Genomic DNA, 16,908 nt, shown 5'->3' with positions numbered 1-16,908 from the left:
TTACCTAGCAGCAGCAGAAGTTAGACAGAGCGTATCTTCACCTACAAAGGGCAGGTGAGCCCCAGGTGAAGCAGAGCAGCTCGGGCCTGGGTGTCCCAAGCCCCTGCTGTGGCAGTGCCCTCCCTCCTCCGAGCTGCTTCCTCTCTGTAATGGGAGCAACGGTGGTGCCCACTCAGAAGGCTTAGGCTGCTGTCCTGTCAGAGCCTCTGGGGCCCAGAGCCTACAGGTGGGCAGGGTCCTGGGGAGGTGCCCCTCATGCCCACTGGCAGAGGAGCCCGGGCTGGGGCCAGCCTGTGACCTGGGCGTATTTTTCTGCCTGGTGCGAGAGACTTCAGCTCCCTGGGGCTGGGTCGCCGTCACATCCCCGTGTCCTCGGCAGGTGTTGAGCTCGGCAGCATTGCCCCCGGGTCCTGAGCTCCCTCCCTCCAGACTGGACCGCTCCCAGGGCGGCGAGGTAGGGGCCCCGGCACACACTTCCCCTCAAGGTCCCTCCCAGCAGCTCGTTTCCATTGCCCGGTGGCTTCGCCCTGTAAGAACTGAGGGAAAGGGAACAGGCATGCAGCTTAGTGGCGCCGTGCCTGCCTTGCAAGCACAGGGTCCTGAGTTAGATCCCCGGTACAGGGCGGGGAAGAACTAAGGGAATGATTTAGCTGTGCACGGTGGCTCACACCTGTCATCCCGGCACTCTGGGAGGCTGAGGCAGGAGGACTTCAAATTCAAGACCAGCCTCAGGCCGGGGATTTTGCTCAGTGGTGCTGCCGCCTGCCTCACAAGCGCAAGGTCCTGAATTTGATCCCTAGTACCAAAAAAAAAAGCCCAGCCTGAGCAACTTAGCAAATCCTTGGGGATGTAGCCCAGGTGACTGCCCTGGGTTCAGACCCTAGTACTACAAGAAGCAGAAAAAAACCCTATTAAAAAAAAAACCTAGCTATGGGAACGAGTAGGGAAGAGCAAGTTGTATCCCAGGAGAAAGCTCACACCTGTCTCCCCACTGTCACTTGGGAGCTCCACGTAGAGGGTGGGGGGCCAACGTCCACCCCGCTCCGTCAGCGTCCCATGTGGCTTGAGTGTCCTGAATGTCAAGGTGGCACCAGGTGAAGCTGGCCTGCCCCAGAGCCAGGCAGACCCCCAGCCCTCTGGGCAGAGGGGCGTTTCTTACACAGACCACAGAGAGGGCTGTGGGCTCACTGTGTCCCGTTGGCCCTGCCGCACCCTGATGCTGACGAGTGGTGGCTCACTGCAGGCTGGCCTGTGACATTGTGTGTCTGCTCTTGCTGTCCGCAGCTGTCGCGCTGGAGCTCGGTGAGCTCGCTGTCCCGGGAAGTGGGCCAGCACTTCCAGCAGGTACCAGGCTGCCAGGCCTCTGCTCGTGTGTCCTGTGTCCCCTCCTCGCCCAATGCATCTTGTCACTAACCTCAATGTCTGACCCATGCTGCACGCCACTAGGGTACAGTGTTCCTCCTCAACCGCCCTCGAGTGGAGGGTGCACAAATGCCATTTGTCATTCTGCTCCTGGCCCGGGGTTCCGAGTGTTGGTCCTGTGGCCTGGCCGCGCACTGTCCTCGGCTAGGACACCCCAGTGGAAGGGAGCTGTCCTCCTGCCTCAGGGCGTCTGTCTGTGGTCAGCAGGGGTGACCTGCTGGCCATGTGGCCACGTGCGGAGTAGAGAAACTCCATCTCTGGCGTGTGTCGTGGGCCCAGTGGACAGGCTCCCAGGGCTGTTGGTGGCTGCACGTTGGCCCCTGGCTTCTCCAGGGCGAGCTCCAGGCCTACTAACCGCTGGGCTGATGGGACGTCACCGTGCCCGTGCCGTCTGCATGCGCTGGTGTCTGAAGCCTTTTGCTCTGCATGCCGCTCTGATTTTTGCTGTTTTCTTGTGAGCCACCCCCGATGACATCCAGTGCTGCCAGCACTGCCCAGCCTGCCCCTGAGTGCATTCTCGGGCCTTCCTAGGAGTGGTCCTGTCCGTAGCCGGGACAGCAACACTGTGCAGTGCTGCCTCGCTGAGGGACTTCTCTGCTTCACAGGCTCCCATCGACCAACGTGCAGCAGGAGGCCCTGGCAGTGGGGCCACACCCCTCTACAGCCCCACCCAGGTGAGTGGCCTTGCCTGTCCAACTAAGAGGGTCTCTCCTTCCCGTCACAGCTGCACCCAGCAGTTGTGTGAAGAGGCTCGGTCACCAGTCCTCTGTCCGTGCCACCACCTGTCCCTCTGGGGGTTCCCACCACTGATTTGGGTGTCTGCTCTTGTCACTGCTGCTAGGCTCTGCAGGCCCCGGCCTTTGCTCCTAGCTTCCTGCACCAGGCGCTGGGCGGGCCCCAGTGAGCACCTCTGTTCTTCCCGGGGCCACAGGAGTGTGGCTGTCCCGAGTTGGTCCAGTAGCTGGGCAGCATGTGCTGTTCTGGGATTGGGGTGTTGCCTCCAGCTGGCAGGCTGTGGCCCAGCACTCTCCTCTGAGGCCCTGGGACCCGGTTCAGGGTCCTTTGGTTCCTCCCCAGGCCAACCACTGTGTCTTGGTGCTGCACTTCTAGCGGGATCTTGAGGCAGGGTGCACAGCTGTCTATATATGGACCCCTTGCTGTCTGGGTGCTGGCTCAGGCTGGGTGGGTGGAACCCTCAGGCAAACCTTCTCTTCTAAGTTGAAGGTGTTGCATCCTGGGGCACTGCAGCCTGAAGGGATATCTGTGACCTCGGGCCCAGCCTGCTGTAGTCCAGCTGGCGGTTGAGGTGGTGCTGCCCAGGGGAGGAGAGCTGGGTTTGGCCTCTGGCACCCAGATGTGCAGTTCACCCCACCCTGGCTTGGCTGAGACTCCCAGCTGCGTCACGGTTGCCACCTGCATCCCTCTGCTTTGCAACTTCCAGATCGGAGCGTCTTTCCTCTCCTTCCTTCCTTGTTCTTAACATCAGTCAGGTCTTTTGAGGGAGGAAGGGCGAACACTGGCCTCACTGCTATCCCTGCTCCCCACAGAGACAGACAGGCCCCAAGCCACTGTCTGCCCCGGGCTCACTGGACAATCCCTGCAGGATTGGCCTAAAAAACTAGCTCTGTGACCCTGTGTGCTAGGAAACACTGATGCTTGGAGCCCAGTTCCGTAAACCAAAGCCTGGGCCTGACTCACCAGTGCTCAGCCTTGGGAACCCACACTGAGTGTGCGCTTTGTCCCCAGCCACGTTCTTTGAGGCCCACCCCACCCCACAGCCCCTTGGGCTTGCCTCCCTGAGGTGACACGTAGAGCTCATTACCAGTCCTTTATTCCAGGCCTCTGCCACCTCAGGGAGCTCGAGGCCTGGGAGGATTGGCCAGCGGAGATACCCAGCACTCAACTAGCACCGTCCATCATCTGGCCTTGCAGTTGGGACCCTGCAATGACTGTTTTCTCCCAAGAGCTGGACAGGCCACCCAGGGTCTGGTGGTCCCCAGGCAGACACAGCAGTAACTCAGCCGGTCATACTGTGCGTCTCCCTCCTCCTGCCCTATCTGTATTCATTATTGCAAAGTTAATTCCATGGTCCCTTTAGGATGCTGGTTACGTGAATCTGACCCAAATTGTTTCACATAAAGGATGATTCTCCTTCCTCAGTCGCTAAGTATAATTTAGGGACACGGTACTCACAGACACCTGGGAGCGTCAGTGAAGGGAAGCTGGGGCCTGGCACGGTCCCACACTTCTGTGAGGATCACGAGAGGAAGGAGTGGATGCTCGGCCTGAGAGGAGCAGGCCCCGATCTGCTGTGGCCTGGCTGTTGCACTCCCATGGTTGGCGGTGGGTGGCAGCAGGGAGAGGCCCTGGTGACCGCGGGCCTGTCTCTGGGAATGAAGACATACAGCCTAACTAGGAGCTGGGTGACTCCATGTGCCTGAGCCGGTGGCATGGCGCTATCATCTGGAGAGCTGTTGTCCTGGAGCAGCCGGTCTGGGTTCCACCCCGAGTGCCGGCCTACGGATGCCTGTCCTGGAGACGCCAGTGAGGTCGGGCTCAGAGAAGGGGCTCGCAGAGGCCTCCCACCAAGTGCCCACGCCAGACCGGGCCACGCACTGCCGAGCTTCAAGCCCCGGTGACTGTTCTTAAAACTTCTCTCGCTAGGGCTGGGGATTTGGCTCAGTGGTTCCGCCACCTGCCTCGCAAGCGCAAGGACCCAAGTTCAATCCCCGGTACCAAAAAAAACTTCTCTCGCTGACCTGTGGGGACTGAGGTGATGGGGAGAGTCAGATATTTATGAAATCAGTAGGTAATGTGGTAGGTTCTGCTGGGGGAACATGAACGGTTCGTTTGGTATTTTACGTAGAGAAACAGTAGAATGTGGAATTAGCATAGCCCTCCCCAGTTTCCTGGTTCACCTCATTCCCCAGGCGAGACCCCAGAGTAGTTTCCAGAAGGTTCAAGACGAGGCTGCTTGGACCCCCGGCCCATCACTGGGAAGCATCCCCCGCCCGGACCGCCTGGGTTCCTGCAGTCCAGCCCTGCCCAGGCTCCGCATCGACTGCCAGCCACTTTTGATCTAAGAAGCTTCCTCCGAGGCAGGAGCTGCTATTTTTCCTAAATGCAAATTGGTAAATAAAATATTTTGGCCTCTCAAGCACCTAACCCTGTGGTGTCCTTTGTGTTCTGGGGACGAGTGAATGCCAGTGATCTGGGGCCAGGGCCAGGAGAAATGGGCGGGGGCGCTGCCGGCGTGGCGCGGTCCTCCGGCCGCCAGGGGCCGCTGAGCGCGGAGCGCGGCCCTCGGTGGGGCGTGGCGAGTGGGGCGGTGTCTTCCCGGCGGCCCGGGCGTGGGCGCCGCGGTTGCTCGGCGGACCGTGTCCGCCGTGACCCCACTCTGGGCCGCCGGGGCAGAGCCACGGAGAGCGGGGCCAGGTGAGCCGCATCCCGCGTGCCTCTGACGGCCGGAGCGCCTGCGAATCGGCTCCCCGCGGCTCCTCGGCCGCCCGCTTGGTCGCCTCGCCGGGACCTTCTTCAGGGACGGCGAGCAGTCCCAGAGGGGCCCGGGGACTAACGGCAGTTTTCCGGGTTCCCTCTAGGGCGCGTGGGGACCGGGACCCAGGATGTGGCCGCCCGTACCCGAGGGCGCCGCCCGCGACCTCTGACCGCGCCTGCCTGACTCGCGTCCTCCGAGCGGCTGCCCCAGCAAAGCCCGGCCCGCCGACCATGCCGTCCAAGGCCGTGTGTCTGCGTCACACCGCGGCTCCCGGGCAGCCGGAGGCCGGCATGATGCGCAAGGCACAGCTTCCCACCCCAGCCCAGGACCTGCCCCCGACTCCGGGGTCCCCGCCTGCCGCCTGCTGTGCGGCCCCCGAGGATGGCCCCACGCTCCCTCGCGACGATCGCGCGAAAGTCGATGGCGAAACCCCGCCGGCCACGGCAAAGCCTGTCACCCCACACCCCGCGATGCGTCCCAGGATGGAGCGAGCCCTGTCCCTCGATGACAGGGGCTGGAGAAGGAGGCCGTTCCGAAGCAGCCAGGAGGACCTGGCCGCCCGGGTCGAGGCCAGCCCCGGTGGGGGCTCCATGCAGAACCCAGCTCCCAGGACCCCGGCCCGCAGTCTCCCGCTGCCCTGCCTGAGCACGTCCCTGCAGGAGATCTCGAAGCCCCGGCGGGCCGTCAGCAGCGCGGGAGGCAGCCCGACCTCCTGGGGCGGGCGTCTCTCGGGCAGGGTCAGCACCTCCCTGGATCTCCTGCACAGGGAGGCCACCCTGGCCGGGGGCTCCCCCAAGCTGGCCACCTTGCGCGCCCCACACCCGCCACCCTCTTCAGAGCCCACCATGACCATGGCCTCCGAAGCCCTGAGGACCGCAAGCCAGGTGGACTCGGAGCAGGCCGACCGTGAGCAGGGCACACCGACCAGGCTGTTCCGCGCCCACAGCAGCCTGGGCCCCAGCCAGCCCCAGAGCCCCCTGGCTTGTGACGACCACTCGCTGCACTCGGCCAAGTCCTTCAGCCTGCTGGCCCCCATCCGCACCAAGGATGTCCGCAGCAGGTAGGGCCTCACCTCCTGTAGCCGTGTTCTGGTAATTAGCGCCCTGGGCGGCAGGCACCCCATACCCTGGGTGGCTTGGCACCATCCACAGGCCCGGTGTACTTGGATAAATGACCTCGCCGTGTACCGCTGCCTCCTGCAGGACTCCTGTGGGGCGCCTTGGCTGGACACAGGCTGGCATCTCACCCAGACGTTAGGCAGATGCAGACCTGCCTGGCCCAGGGACCCCAGGCAGACACACGCAGGTCAGGGAGGGCACCTCAGTCTCACAGCCAGTGCTGTCCGGAGTCCTGGTCCTCCCATGCTTTGTGACGACGTGACAGATCGCAGCCTGTGCCCACTCATGAGCTCCCCTTCCAGGCCTGCTCTTGTGCTGGGCCCTGGGCTCCGGCCTGGTAGGGGCACTTGGCCCCCAACCCTCCTGTGGCCCAGCAGGGGGTGTATGCAGGGAGAGGTGGGAAGTGTTCCTGCCTCGGCCTCCAGGCCTGCCTGGACCAGAGACCACAGACGTAGTGGCTCAGGTGGTTTGAACATGAGGGATCCCGGCTCTCCTGGCTCTGGAGGCAGGGCTGGCCGCCCGGCCTGAGGGTCTGGGGGACCCTTCCTTTCCCCTTCTTCCAGCTGTGGCTGCTCACTCGTGTGCTGTCCTGGAAGCTCAGGCCACTGTAAGTCCCGGGTGACCCAGAGATTTAACCAGTTTTGTCTGCACAGAGCCAGTCCTTGGGCCTGGGGTGGCCATGTCCTGGGTCCCCTCAGTCCCTGCAGTCTCACAGGTTGCCTTACCTCCCTGCACCTGGGGCCAGCCTGCTCCTCGCAGCACCTGCTGCACTGGTGTGCCACAGTTTTGGTTTTTTGTTTGGTACCAGGGATTGAACACAGGACCTCGAGCTTGCGAGGCAGGTGCCAGAACCACTGAGCTAAATCCCCTGCCCAGTGTGCCACAGAGTCTTTCCATTCCTTCTTTGTTTCTTCTTCTCTCTTTTTTTTTTAAGCAGTACTGAGGATTGAACCCTGGGCTTTTCATTGAGCTGCAGCTCTCTTTTTAGTTTTTACTTGAAGATATCATCTTACCCAGGCTGGCCTTGAACTTGCAGTCTCCCTGCCTCAACCTCCCAAAGTGCTGGGATTGTAGGCGTGCGCCACCACACCACGTTTGAGAGTCAGTGTCTGTTTTCGGGAAAAGGGTGTAAGATTTTCTTAGCAACTTGGAGTTGACAGTGAGTTGGGGCTTTGAAAAGCACAAGGACGCCCATGGACTGATGCTGCTGACCTCTCTCTTGGGACCTGGGAGGAGGGCAGTGACACGGTGAGCAGGACAGACACAGCAAGGAGACCCACTACGGAAGTGTCAGCAGCGTGGGGCCCGGCGGGTGGGCAACTCGAGGTCAGCCGCGAGCTGCTGGGTGAGCCCAGCCCTGGAGAAGCCGCTGCACCCTGGTGTCCCCAGCTGCCTGCTGTCACCCACAGCACCATCTCCACACCCCAGGCCTCGCTGCGGCCTGTTCCCCACGTCCTGGGGAAAGCGCCCTCGAGAGAGGCGGGGTCACATGCAGGAGTCAGGCCTGTGGTGTCCCTGCAGCAAGAGGCAAGGCTCTGAAAAGCTGACCCCTCGGGGCTCCCACTGCAGCTGATGGATGGCTCAGGCAGGGGTCCTGGTCCTGCGAGCGGGCTCCTCTGTTCTGCAATCTTGGGGCTGGCACGGGCGGAGCTAGCGCCCCTCAGGCCCCTGCCTGGATGCAGGAAGGAATCTGGTCGAGTGTCCCCAACACACGGGCACCTGTGGAGGCCGTGCAGGGATTGGACTTCTGTGGGACAGACCACTGGGTCTCCCAGCACACGGGCGGCTTGGGGTGGGGCTGGAGGGCGCAACGGGAGCTATCATAGAATTTTTTTGTTTTTTCAGACAGGGTCTCACTATGTAGTTCAGGCTGGCCTTAAACTCACTGTGTAGCCCAGCCTGCCCTCAAAATCATGGCGAGCCTCCTGCCTCAGCCTCCCAAGTGCTGGATCAGGTGTGCACCACCACGCCTGGCTCGTCATAGAGTTAAGAGACACAGGCAGAGCAGATGCAGAGTGGACATCGTCTGGGCCCTAGTGGGGAGCAGCTTGTCCTTAGCCCTGGTGCACGGCCAGGGAGAGAGGTGGGCTTGGGCCCGGGTCCAGGAAGCGGGTGGGTATGGATCCTTTGGGTGTTCAGTTATTGGGGTGGAGCGTTTAGCAGGTGGACACCTGGCAAGACTGGTGAGCCAGGAGCGGGTGCAGCAGGTGTGATTTGGACTTCAGAGTTTCTGGGCGGATAGGTGCGCTGTCACTCCACATGGGTGTGCCAGATCCTGCATGTTGGTGGCAGAGCCGGGGTGTGCCAGGCAGGTGGTACAGGGCTGCACTTGTGTGCATGCAGCATCTCCTTACAGAGGGAACATGCATGTGTCCCCGGCAAGTGTGTCCTCAGCAAAGTGTGCCTTGTGTTATGGACATCGGAGCGCTGCTTGGCGGTCTGATCATTTGCATCATGGTTTTGTTTTCGCTACTGGAACCTCTTATGTGCTAGGCAAGCCTTCTGCTACTGTGCCATGTCCCTACCCTTTTTATTTCTTTTTGAGACAGTGTGTCCCTAAGTTGCCCAGACTGAGCTCAAACTTGCAATTCTCCTGCCTCAGCCTCCTAAGGAGCTGGGATGACAGGTGTGTCTTGGATACGGGCATATTCACACGCAGCCTTTTACACCTTCTCCAGACTCCCCCTCGGGCTTGGCCTGCAGGAAAATTGGAGAGCCAGGCAGCCCCATTCCTGCTGCCTGCTTATGGCAGGCAAATGCATCTCAGGTCCTCTGCCCTCCCAGGTGTCATCTCCACAACAGCATGGGGACACTGTCACGTCCCCATCCCAGGAGCATTGAGCCTGTGCAGCAGGTGGACCCTGGCACTGCTCCCTGGCTGGGAGCCCCATTCCGAGGGCTCCGAGTCGTCTGCGGTGCTCCAGACTCAGGGGCTGAGCCCAAGCCTCCAGCTGCACCTCCATCCTGGCCTGGCCTCATACAGCTGTCCCCACAGGAGCTACCTGGAGGGCAGCCTGCTGGCCAGCGGGGCCCTGCTGGGGGCGGATGAGCTGGCCCAGTACTTCCCTGACCGCAGCGTGGCCCTCTTCGTGGTCACCTGGAACATGCAGGGCCAGAAGGTGAGCAGCCGAGGTGCCATGCTCTTCGGAGCCTGAGCCTGTGCAGCCCCTGCAACCCTGGCATGGGCTGGGAAGGTGGGGTGCGAAGGGCACCTCCTCGGGAGACCCAGCATCCCAGCAGCACCTCTGGCCTCGAGGCTCCTTGAGGGGCCAGGCTTGGGAGTCGGGGGATGTGCTGGGGTGGCACAGGCTGGGGGCCAGGTGCCCATGAGCTGGGCCACAGCAGGAGGGACTACAGACACCACCTCAGTCAGACTTGAGGTGCAAAGAAAAGGAAACCGAGGTAGGGTGGGCTGCGTGTGGCATGTCGGCTCCGTGGGAGTCCGTGGTCAGATCACCTCTTCGTACAGCCTTGGTTTCCCCTCCTTCAGAGGAGACACTGTGACTGACTCAGGGTGGCAGAGCGGGGACCCCAGCTCCTCCCAGCCTGCAGGGAGCCTGGGCCTGGCAGACCATGTGGCTTTCTCTGCAGGAGCTGCCGCCCAGCCTGGATGAGCTGTTGTTGCCCGCAGCGGCCGACTACACCCAGGACCTGTACGTCGTCGGTGTGCAGGAGGGCTGCTCTGACAGGTAGGGCCACCCTGTGTGTGGGGGGGGGTGGTCGCCCCAGGCCCAGAGAACTTAGAACAAAGCTGTTTGCTTTCTTGTAAACAGGTAGTGGATGGGGAGTGTAAGGGCAGTGAGAGCAGTGCCTTTGCCCTGAGCCCCATCCCCAGCCCTGCTCTCATTTGCTCATTCTGAGGCAGCCTCCCTAAGCAGCCCAGCCTCCCAGGCGTGTGCTGCCATGCCCAGCCGCTCTGGGCAGCCCCTGAAGGGCCCTGCTGGCCCACATGACCTGACAGCACCTGAGGCACGTGAGGAGTCTGGGCGCTGTGGAGTGGGTGCCCCGGAGAACAGCGCTTGGGGACCTGTCACTGTGGCTCTCATGGGCCTGAGACTCGAGGCAGGCAGAGGTCTTGGCAGGGAGCAGTGGCAGCAGTCTGGTGGGTTTGGGGGGGCTTGGGGTTGGCGCTCACCGGTAGTGTGAGGACCTGGGCTGCTGCTCCCGGAGTTCTGACTGTGGCCCCCAGCGCCCCTCGGCTTGTCCAGCATCCCCACTGCAAGGCGAGGTCAAGTCACGGGGTCCCCAGCCTCTCCAGGGCTCAGGCTGCAGGCAGGTGGCAGGGCTAGGAGCCCCGCACCCACCTCCTGTCATCTCCACCACAGGCGGGAGTGGGAGGTGCGGCTGCAGGAGACCCTGGGCCCGCGCTACGTGCTGCTGTCCTCCACAGCCCACGGTGTGCTGTACCTGTGCCTGTTCATCCGCAGGGACCTCATCTGGTTCTGCTCAGGTGGGTCCCGCAGCCCCAGGTGCCCGCCGTGGCTCCTGCCACCGTGGGCCGCAGGGCACTGACCCTGCCCCACCCCCGCAGAGGTGGAGTGCGCCACGGTGACCACACGCATCGTGTCCCAGATCAAGACCAAGGGCGCCCTGGGCGCCAGCTTCACCTTCTTCGGCACCTCCTTCCTGTTCATCACCTCCCACTTCACCTGTGAGTCGCCAGCCCCTCGCCCCTTCCCTCTGCTCAGGGGTCCTGGTTGCGGAGCCCTGTGCCCTGCAGGCCACAGGCTGTGCCCTGTGGGACCTGGTGCCCTGTGAGGTCCCTGCCAAGCAGCCTCGCTGCCCCCCAAGGCAGCTCCGTGGGGAGCCCCACGCCGATGACTGGGCAGGTGGTCAGAGCCCTGCCGAGGCAGGGACTCGAGTCTCTTGAGCCCAGGCCCCCAGCCTGAGTCTGTCCCCACAGCTGGAGACGGGAAGGTGGCAGAGCGGCTGCTGGACTACAGCAGGACCGTCCAAGCCCTGGCCCTGCCCAGGAACGTGCCAGACACCAACCCCTACCGCTCCAGTGCAGGTGAGGTGGGGCCAGGCTGGCAGCTTGTCGGGCCTCTTCCTGGTCACCAGCCTGGGCCGGGTGCTGCCCCGGAGCCACTGCCTGGCTGTGATTTAGGGGAGGGCGTCACAGGAAGATCCCTGTCACTGGGCTCAGGCTGCCAGCCTGCTGCTGAGGCCACGGCAGGCATGGCAGGGTGGTGCCCACACGCTGTCCTGTGTGCCCAGCGGACGTCACTACCCGCTTCGATGCGGTGTTCTGGTTTGGAGACTTCAACTTCCGCCTGGGCGGCGGGCGTGCGGCGGTGGAGGGCGCGCTGAGGCAGGAGCGGGAGGCGGCCGTGCGGGTGCTGCTGCAGCAGGACCAGCTCACAAGGGAGATGAAGAGGGGTGAGCAGCGGGGACAGCAGGGACAGTGGGGACAGCGGGCAGGGGCTGCAGGGCTGAGCGCTGGCCCCTCGCAGGGTCCGTCTTCAGGGGCTTCCAGGAGCCGGACATCGTCTTCCTGCCTTCCTACAAGTTTGACCTTGGGAAGGACACTTACGACAGCACCTCCAAGCAGAGGACGCCCTCATACACGGTATGCCCGCCCCCCCGTGCTGCTGCCCGATGCCAGTGCGACACAGGCAGCCTCCCTCAAAGGCCTGTACTGTGCCCAGGCACTTGCGCTCTAGCCGGCCTCACCAGTGACAGTCCTCGCTGAGGGTGCCCCCCCCGCCGTGAGGTCTCGAGGCCCAGCAGGTGGCCCCACAAGCACCCCAAGAGCCGGGCACTTGTCCCAGCCACAGCTAGATTCAGGCCCCAGCTCCCTGTCCCTGTCAGCACCTGGAGTGAATGAGCCGGAGGCACTAGCCCAGCCCTCTGTCCCCCATCCCGGTTCCACTCCAGGCCATTGTGGTGTTAGTGGACCTGGAGGCAGCCCCGGAGCTCTGGGTTCGGGTGGCGGGGCTCCCTGTGGTGCCGAAGCCCAGGTGCCCAGGGCCCGGCCGCACAGCAGCAGGGTTGCCTTCACCAGTGCCCCTGTGTCGCGTCTCTCCCCAAGGACCGGGTCTTGTACAGAAGCCGCCACAAAGGGGACATCTGTCCAGTGATATACTCTTCCTGCCCCGGGATCAAGACGTCTGACCACCGCCCCGTGTACGGTCTGTTCCGGGTGCGAGTGCGGCCCGGGCGAGACAAGTGAGTCCCTGCTTCTCTGTCCCCCTCGGGCCCAGCTGGGCTCGGCCCAGGGGCAGTGGTGCCGGGTGCTGAGCCGGTGACAGATGAGGCTGCGTGCAGTGGTCTTCTCACGTTGCCACACAGAAGGCTGATGTGAGTCCCGCATCCCACGCCCCTTGGTGGCAGGCGGAGGCTCATCCTGTGACGGGGCTGGCTCTGGAGCCGTGTGGCTCCACCCGGCCACACCCTCTCCTGGACAGGGCCTGAGGGCACAGGAAAGCTGGCCTGGCACCTTGCCAGGGCTCAGGTGCAGCTGGAGGGACAAAGCAGGGGCCCTGGGCAGCACCCTGACCGGGGCCCCACCCCTGCGTGTGCCCCTTGGGGTTCACTGTCGCATGGCTGAGGGACATGGGCACTTCATCACAGCGTCACGCCTCTCCACAGCATTCCGCTGGCTGCCGGCAAGTTTGACCGAGAGCTGTACCTGCTAGGAATTAAAAGGCGGATTTCAAAAGCAATCCAGAGGCAGCAAGCATTGAAGAACCAGAGCTCCAGCACTGTCTGCACCGTGTCTTGAAGTCACTGAAGAGGACCCGTTATCACCCGCAACTCAGGACACCCGACCAAAAGTCACTGGAAGAGATGGGGCCTGCTCTGTGGCATCCCCCGTCGGGGTCCGATGAATGGCTTCGAGACCACCCTGGTTCTCACCGGGAAACCCCAGGACAGCGGCGGGGCCTGGCACCCCACACCCACTGGTGTCCTGACCCCTCCTCCACGGGATGGGGCTTCTCTCGGGGCCTCTGCGTCCCGCTGTCATGGCTGCAGCCCCACGCAGGGCAGACGCCTGAGCCGCTTTGCCCTGGAGGGTAGGGGGTCCCTGCTTTCTGCCAGTGAGGGCTGCAGGCTCCCCCTCAACTTCCTGTGCACACATCCCAAGCCCTGGGCCTGAGTGTCCCCATCCCCGCTGTCCCTCCTGAGCCCGCACCCCACCAGCATCTGTGGAAGTCAAGGCATAGCCGGTGCCCTCCAGCCCCTGGGACCCTGGGCACCCCAGAAGCTGCTGAGGCTGAGGCAGCATCACAACCAAAGCCAGACCCTTCTCAGCTGGGATGGTCACCCTGTGGCAGCCCCCGTGGCCGTCCCAGGACAGGACCGCCCCCCTTCACCATAGGCCAAGTCTCATTCCGCGATCTCACACCAGGTGCTGCCACTGCCCAGCTGGGACACAGGCCAGCAGCCTGCCTCACTCGGGCCCTTGCCTTCGAGGGCTTGGACCCCACCCATCTCTGGAGAAGAACGTAGACTTGAATATAGAGAAGCCTAGGGACATCCATCCAGCCTGTTAAATTATTTATTTTTCCATATTTGTATTTTTAAATAAATGCATATATTGAATCTTAAATTCTTTCCAGCCCAAGACAGTGCTAGGAAGTCTGTATGCGTTCCTGTCCTCACAGTGCTGTAGGCTGCGAAACCCGGGGGTCAGCTTGGTCTCGGTTGTCAGCTGCTGACGAGGGCCTCAGTCTGGCACACGGCCTGGGTCGGGGGTGGTGGGGAATTCCCTCAGACCCAGCCGAGCTGGAAGAACGAGCAAATCCAAGGAACCCACAGTAGAATTTTTATTAGCATCTGCTTCCCAAATAGCTGTCCACTGTAGAGCAAGCAGCACACAGCGAGTGGGTCCCGATTGCAGCAGGAGCCCACAGAAGCACAGCCGCCGCCCGGTCAGCTATGGCCTGTGCTGCGTAACCACAAGGGCGTGCGTCACATTTCCAGTGAACCAAACACGTCAGGAAGATTCTCGAAATGTGGGCGGGGATTTAGCTCAGTGGCACCATGCTTGCCTTGCAACTGCAAAGTCCTGATTTCAATCCCCAGTACCCAAAAAACAAAAACAAAACAAGATTCTTGAAATGAGTAGGGTTTCATGGGTTCTTTCTAGGTTTTTTGACCCGAACCATGGAAAGAGACTCTATTTACTGTGACCTTGGAGAATGTGTCGTAGTTTGGCCTGGGACCAGCAGCTGTGAGGCCACTGGGGGAAGTGCGGTGCGGTGCTGTCCTCATCACCCACTGTGATGTTTCAGATGAACCACCTTTTACTTGGAAAGCTAGTTTAACACTAATGCCAATGAGCTGGCCACTGTCCATACGGAAGTGGGAAATGGGGGGCTGGGGCTACACCTCTGGTGAAGCACTTGCCTAGCATGCTGGAGGCCTTGGGTTCAATGCCCTGGTACTGCAAAAAACAAAACAGTAGAATAGGACCAGACACGAGTGGCTTCTAAAAACTTAGTTCTTAGGCAGGAGGAGTGCCAGTTCAAGGCCAGCCTGAACTACACAGCGAGATCTCGTGTTTACAGGTCCTGCTACATAGCACTGTCTGGCCATCAGGGCCAACAGGGTGACCTTGGGTGGCAGGAGGCAAGACCAGGGCAGGGGTGCGCCCTGAGGAGGGGATGGGGTGTGTCCTAGGGTCCTGGCAGGGCGGGCGGAGGCTGGGGGGGGACAGGACACTGGGTTGCCTAGGTTTCCAGAATGCCAGGCACCAGGTTGACTGCCCCGCAGTGGACACGGCCTGTGCCTCCTCAGCTGGGGAGCTGTCCCTGCTGACCGGCTCCTTGGTCTTTTCGGCATCCATTCCCACAGGCAGTGCATCCCAAGCTCCGTGCTGCAGGCACCCTCCCGATGCTGGCACGGCAGTCTCAGGGGCCAGGGCCCCACTGAGCCCATGGCTTACCGATCCCTTCCGGAGGCTCTGCCCCAGGGGACTGTGCTGTAGCCACCGGTGCAGGCAGACGCTCCCACTGTGCACAAAGCCTTGAGATGTGGTTTCCAGGTGTTTGACAGGCAAGACCAAAATGAACACAGGCTTACCGTCCTGAGCTCTGAGACACCCAGCCCTGTCTGCACTGACAGACAACCCTGGGCCTGCTCTCCAAAGAACCAAGCCACACAAATCTCATGCAACCCACAATGGTCACCTGTCGCTAGGCTCCCCTCAGAAGCCCTGCTGCACTTCCAGGAAGATGGCTGAGTGGTGAACAGCAGGGAAACAGCCTCTCCAAGATTTGGTGCCTAATCGCTGGGATACAGCAATGTGAGGAAGAGGAGGAGGGAACCCAGCAAGGATCTGAAGCCCATGGGGAGAGGGAAGAGAGAGACTTCAGTGGAGGAGGCAGCAAGCAGCATTTTCTTCCTGAGCCCTGACTTCGTGGAAGGGTGGCCTGAACCTGCAGAGCCACAGTGACTACTGCCAACCCAAGGCCTCCAGAGAAACGCATCAGTCAAATGGACCAGTGGATGCAGTGGACTGCAGCGGCTGGTGAGTTATTTGGGTTCTGACGTCCCTTAGAAGAGGGCAATTGGCCAGTAGCCATCTTGGAGAGAGGGCAACTGAGCTTGGAATTCAGCACAGCTGTGGGATGGCTCCATCAGCGTGAGGCAGAACTGAGTGCAAGTCAGCACAAAGTCAAGGAGCCAAGTCAAAGCCAGCAGGAAGCACATAGGGTGTAGAAGGCTGAACAAAACAGGTTCCAGCCACAGCCAGAAACCAGCCTGAGCTTCCGAACTAAAGGATCAGACCTCCTGGGATTATCCTTTACCCTGCCATAAATCTATGGCTGGCTTGGGAGTAATCAACATGGATCTGGACTCTGTCTGCCCACTTCTCTACCAGTGACAGCAGACACATGCCGTGGACTTTTTGTTTGTCCTTGTTTTCATATAAATGTGAAGTTTCTGGTTTTTGTTATTTCTTCCTTCTCTCTCTCTCCCTCCTGTCTTCACCAGTTTCCCAGTTTGTGTAATCTTCCTCTGTCCTCCAGCCTTGCTTCTCATCTCTTCATCTTCTATTTCTCTATTTTTCCCCTTTGAAATTTTTTCCTACAATTTTCTCCACCAAGGATAAAATCACCATACTGAGGGCATATGTACTGTTACAATTTTTGGGTTTCAGGATTTGTTATATAACCATAAATTTAGCTCATACAGTTAAAGCTGGCAAATTAAGTTACCAGTTGGTCATTTTATAGGCTGTATTTGATGCTGTTATTGCTGACTGTATTACTGTAGCCAAGGTGACAAGAGTTACTCTCATTGGTTCTTCCTGGTGTGCCAAGACTGAGATTGCCTAAATGTCATAAACAATACTATAGGTCAGTGCCAAAGAACCAGGGGCTGGGCCAAATAGCCAGCAACTTCTCATTCCCCATAAACTGAAAGGTAGGATCTTGCAAGACTGAAAACCCAAAAGCCACCTACACCTGGAAGACATCTCTGAGAAGTAGTCATTTCCTAAGGGTTCTAAATACTGGCAGTAGGGCCAGGGATTTAGCTCAGTGGCACTGTGCCTGCCTCACAAGCACAAGGTCCTGAGTTCGATCCCAGAAAGAAAAGAAACAAACAGGCAGGAAGGCAGGAAGAAAATCCATGAAACAGATTTCAACAGATATCCAGATTAAAAATTCCACTGAAAGTATATGCAACAGAATGAGTCAATGTGAGGACAGACTATCAGATACAGAAGACAGTATGGCGGTTAGTGACCATGAAAATAAAGATCTCTTAAAACAAGGAATACAAAAAAATCAATCTAACAGCTGCTAGATGATGCAAAGAATACAGTGGACCCTCAAGTTATGACCAGCATGACATATGAGCAACTTGGGTTATTACTAGAATTTTAGTTTTAACTTATCTCCTGGAAATCTGTTTGCATCT

The 16,908-nt window shown here is 60.5% G+C and overlaps 2 protein-coding genes across 20 annotated transcripts in view; both read left to right on the top strand.

Moving 5' to 3' along the window:
• The window catches only part of Sec16a (SEC16 homolog A, endoplasmic reticulum export factor), a 34,906-nt gene extending 30,327 nt beyond the window's left edge, over positions 1–4,579 (top strand). For 8 of the 18 annotated variants that reach the window (XM_087182648.1, XM_087182649.1, XM_087182660.1 and 5 more), the window contains 4 exons: positions 380–454; positions 1,285–1,344; positions 2,028–2,096; positions 3,277–4,579. In XM_087182648.1, the coding sequence (XP_087038774.1) occupies positions 380–454; positions 1,285–1,344; positions 2,028–2,096; positions 3,277–3,438 (366 nt within the window). In that variant the 3' untranslated portion in view covers positions 3,439–4,579. Of the gene's footprint in view, positions 1–379; positions 455–1,284; positions 1,345–1,953; positions 2,102–3,260 lie in introns of those variants that run through there. The other 10 variants (XM_013073618.3, XM_087182653.1, XM_087182656.1 and 7 more) reach the window with 7 other exon arrangements.
• Positions 4,580–4,722: 143 nt separating this feature from the next.
• Positions 4,723–13,588, top strand: Inpp5e (inositol polyphosphate-5-phosphatase E). 2 transcript variants are annotated; one of them, XM_004848920.4, is made up of 11 exons: positions 4,723–4,857; positions 5,022–5,978; positions 9,032–9,155; positions 9,628–9,725; positions 10,362–10,486; positions 10,568–10,687; positions 10,940–11,047; positions 11,254–11,415; positions 11,490–11,605; positions 12,068–12,204; positions 12,628–13,588. In XM_004848920.4, exons 2-11 carry the CDS (start codon positions 5,149–5,151, stop codon positions 12,758–12,760), a joined length of 1,953 nt encoding a protein of 650 aa, XP_004848977.2. In that variant the 5' UTR covers positions 4,723–4,857; positions 5,022–5,148; the 3' UTR covers positions 12,761–13,588. The 2 variants fall into 2 exon arrangements, with proteins under 2 accessions (XP_004848977.2, XP_021117362.2); XM_021261703.2 differs by lacking the exon at positions 11,254–11,415.
• The last annotated feature ends 3,320 nt before the right edge of the window (positions 13,589–16,908 follow it).

The sequence above is a fragment of the Heterocephalus glaber genome, unplaced genomic scaffold (assembly GCF_053883595.1).
Source record: "Heterocephalus glaber isolate CG9 unplaced genomic scaffold, H.glaber_assembly_v1.0 deba00001479, whole genome shotgun sequence".
NCBI lineage: Eukaryota > Metazoa > Chordata > Mammalia > Rodentia > Bathyergidae > Heterocephalus > Heterocephalus glaber.
The sequence above is the reverse complement of the archived record's forward strand: the minus strand, read 5'-3'. Positions and strand labels throughout refer to the sequence as shown.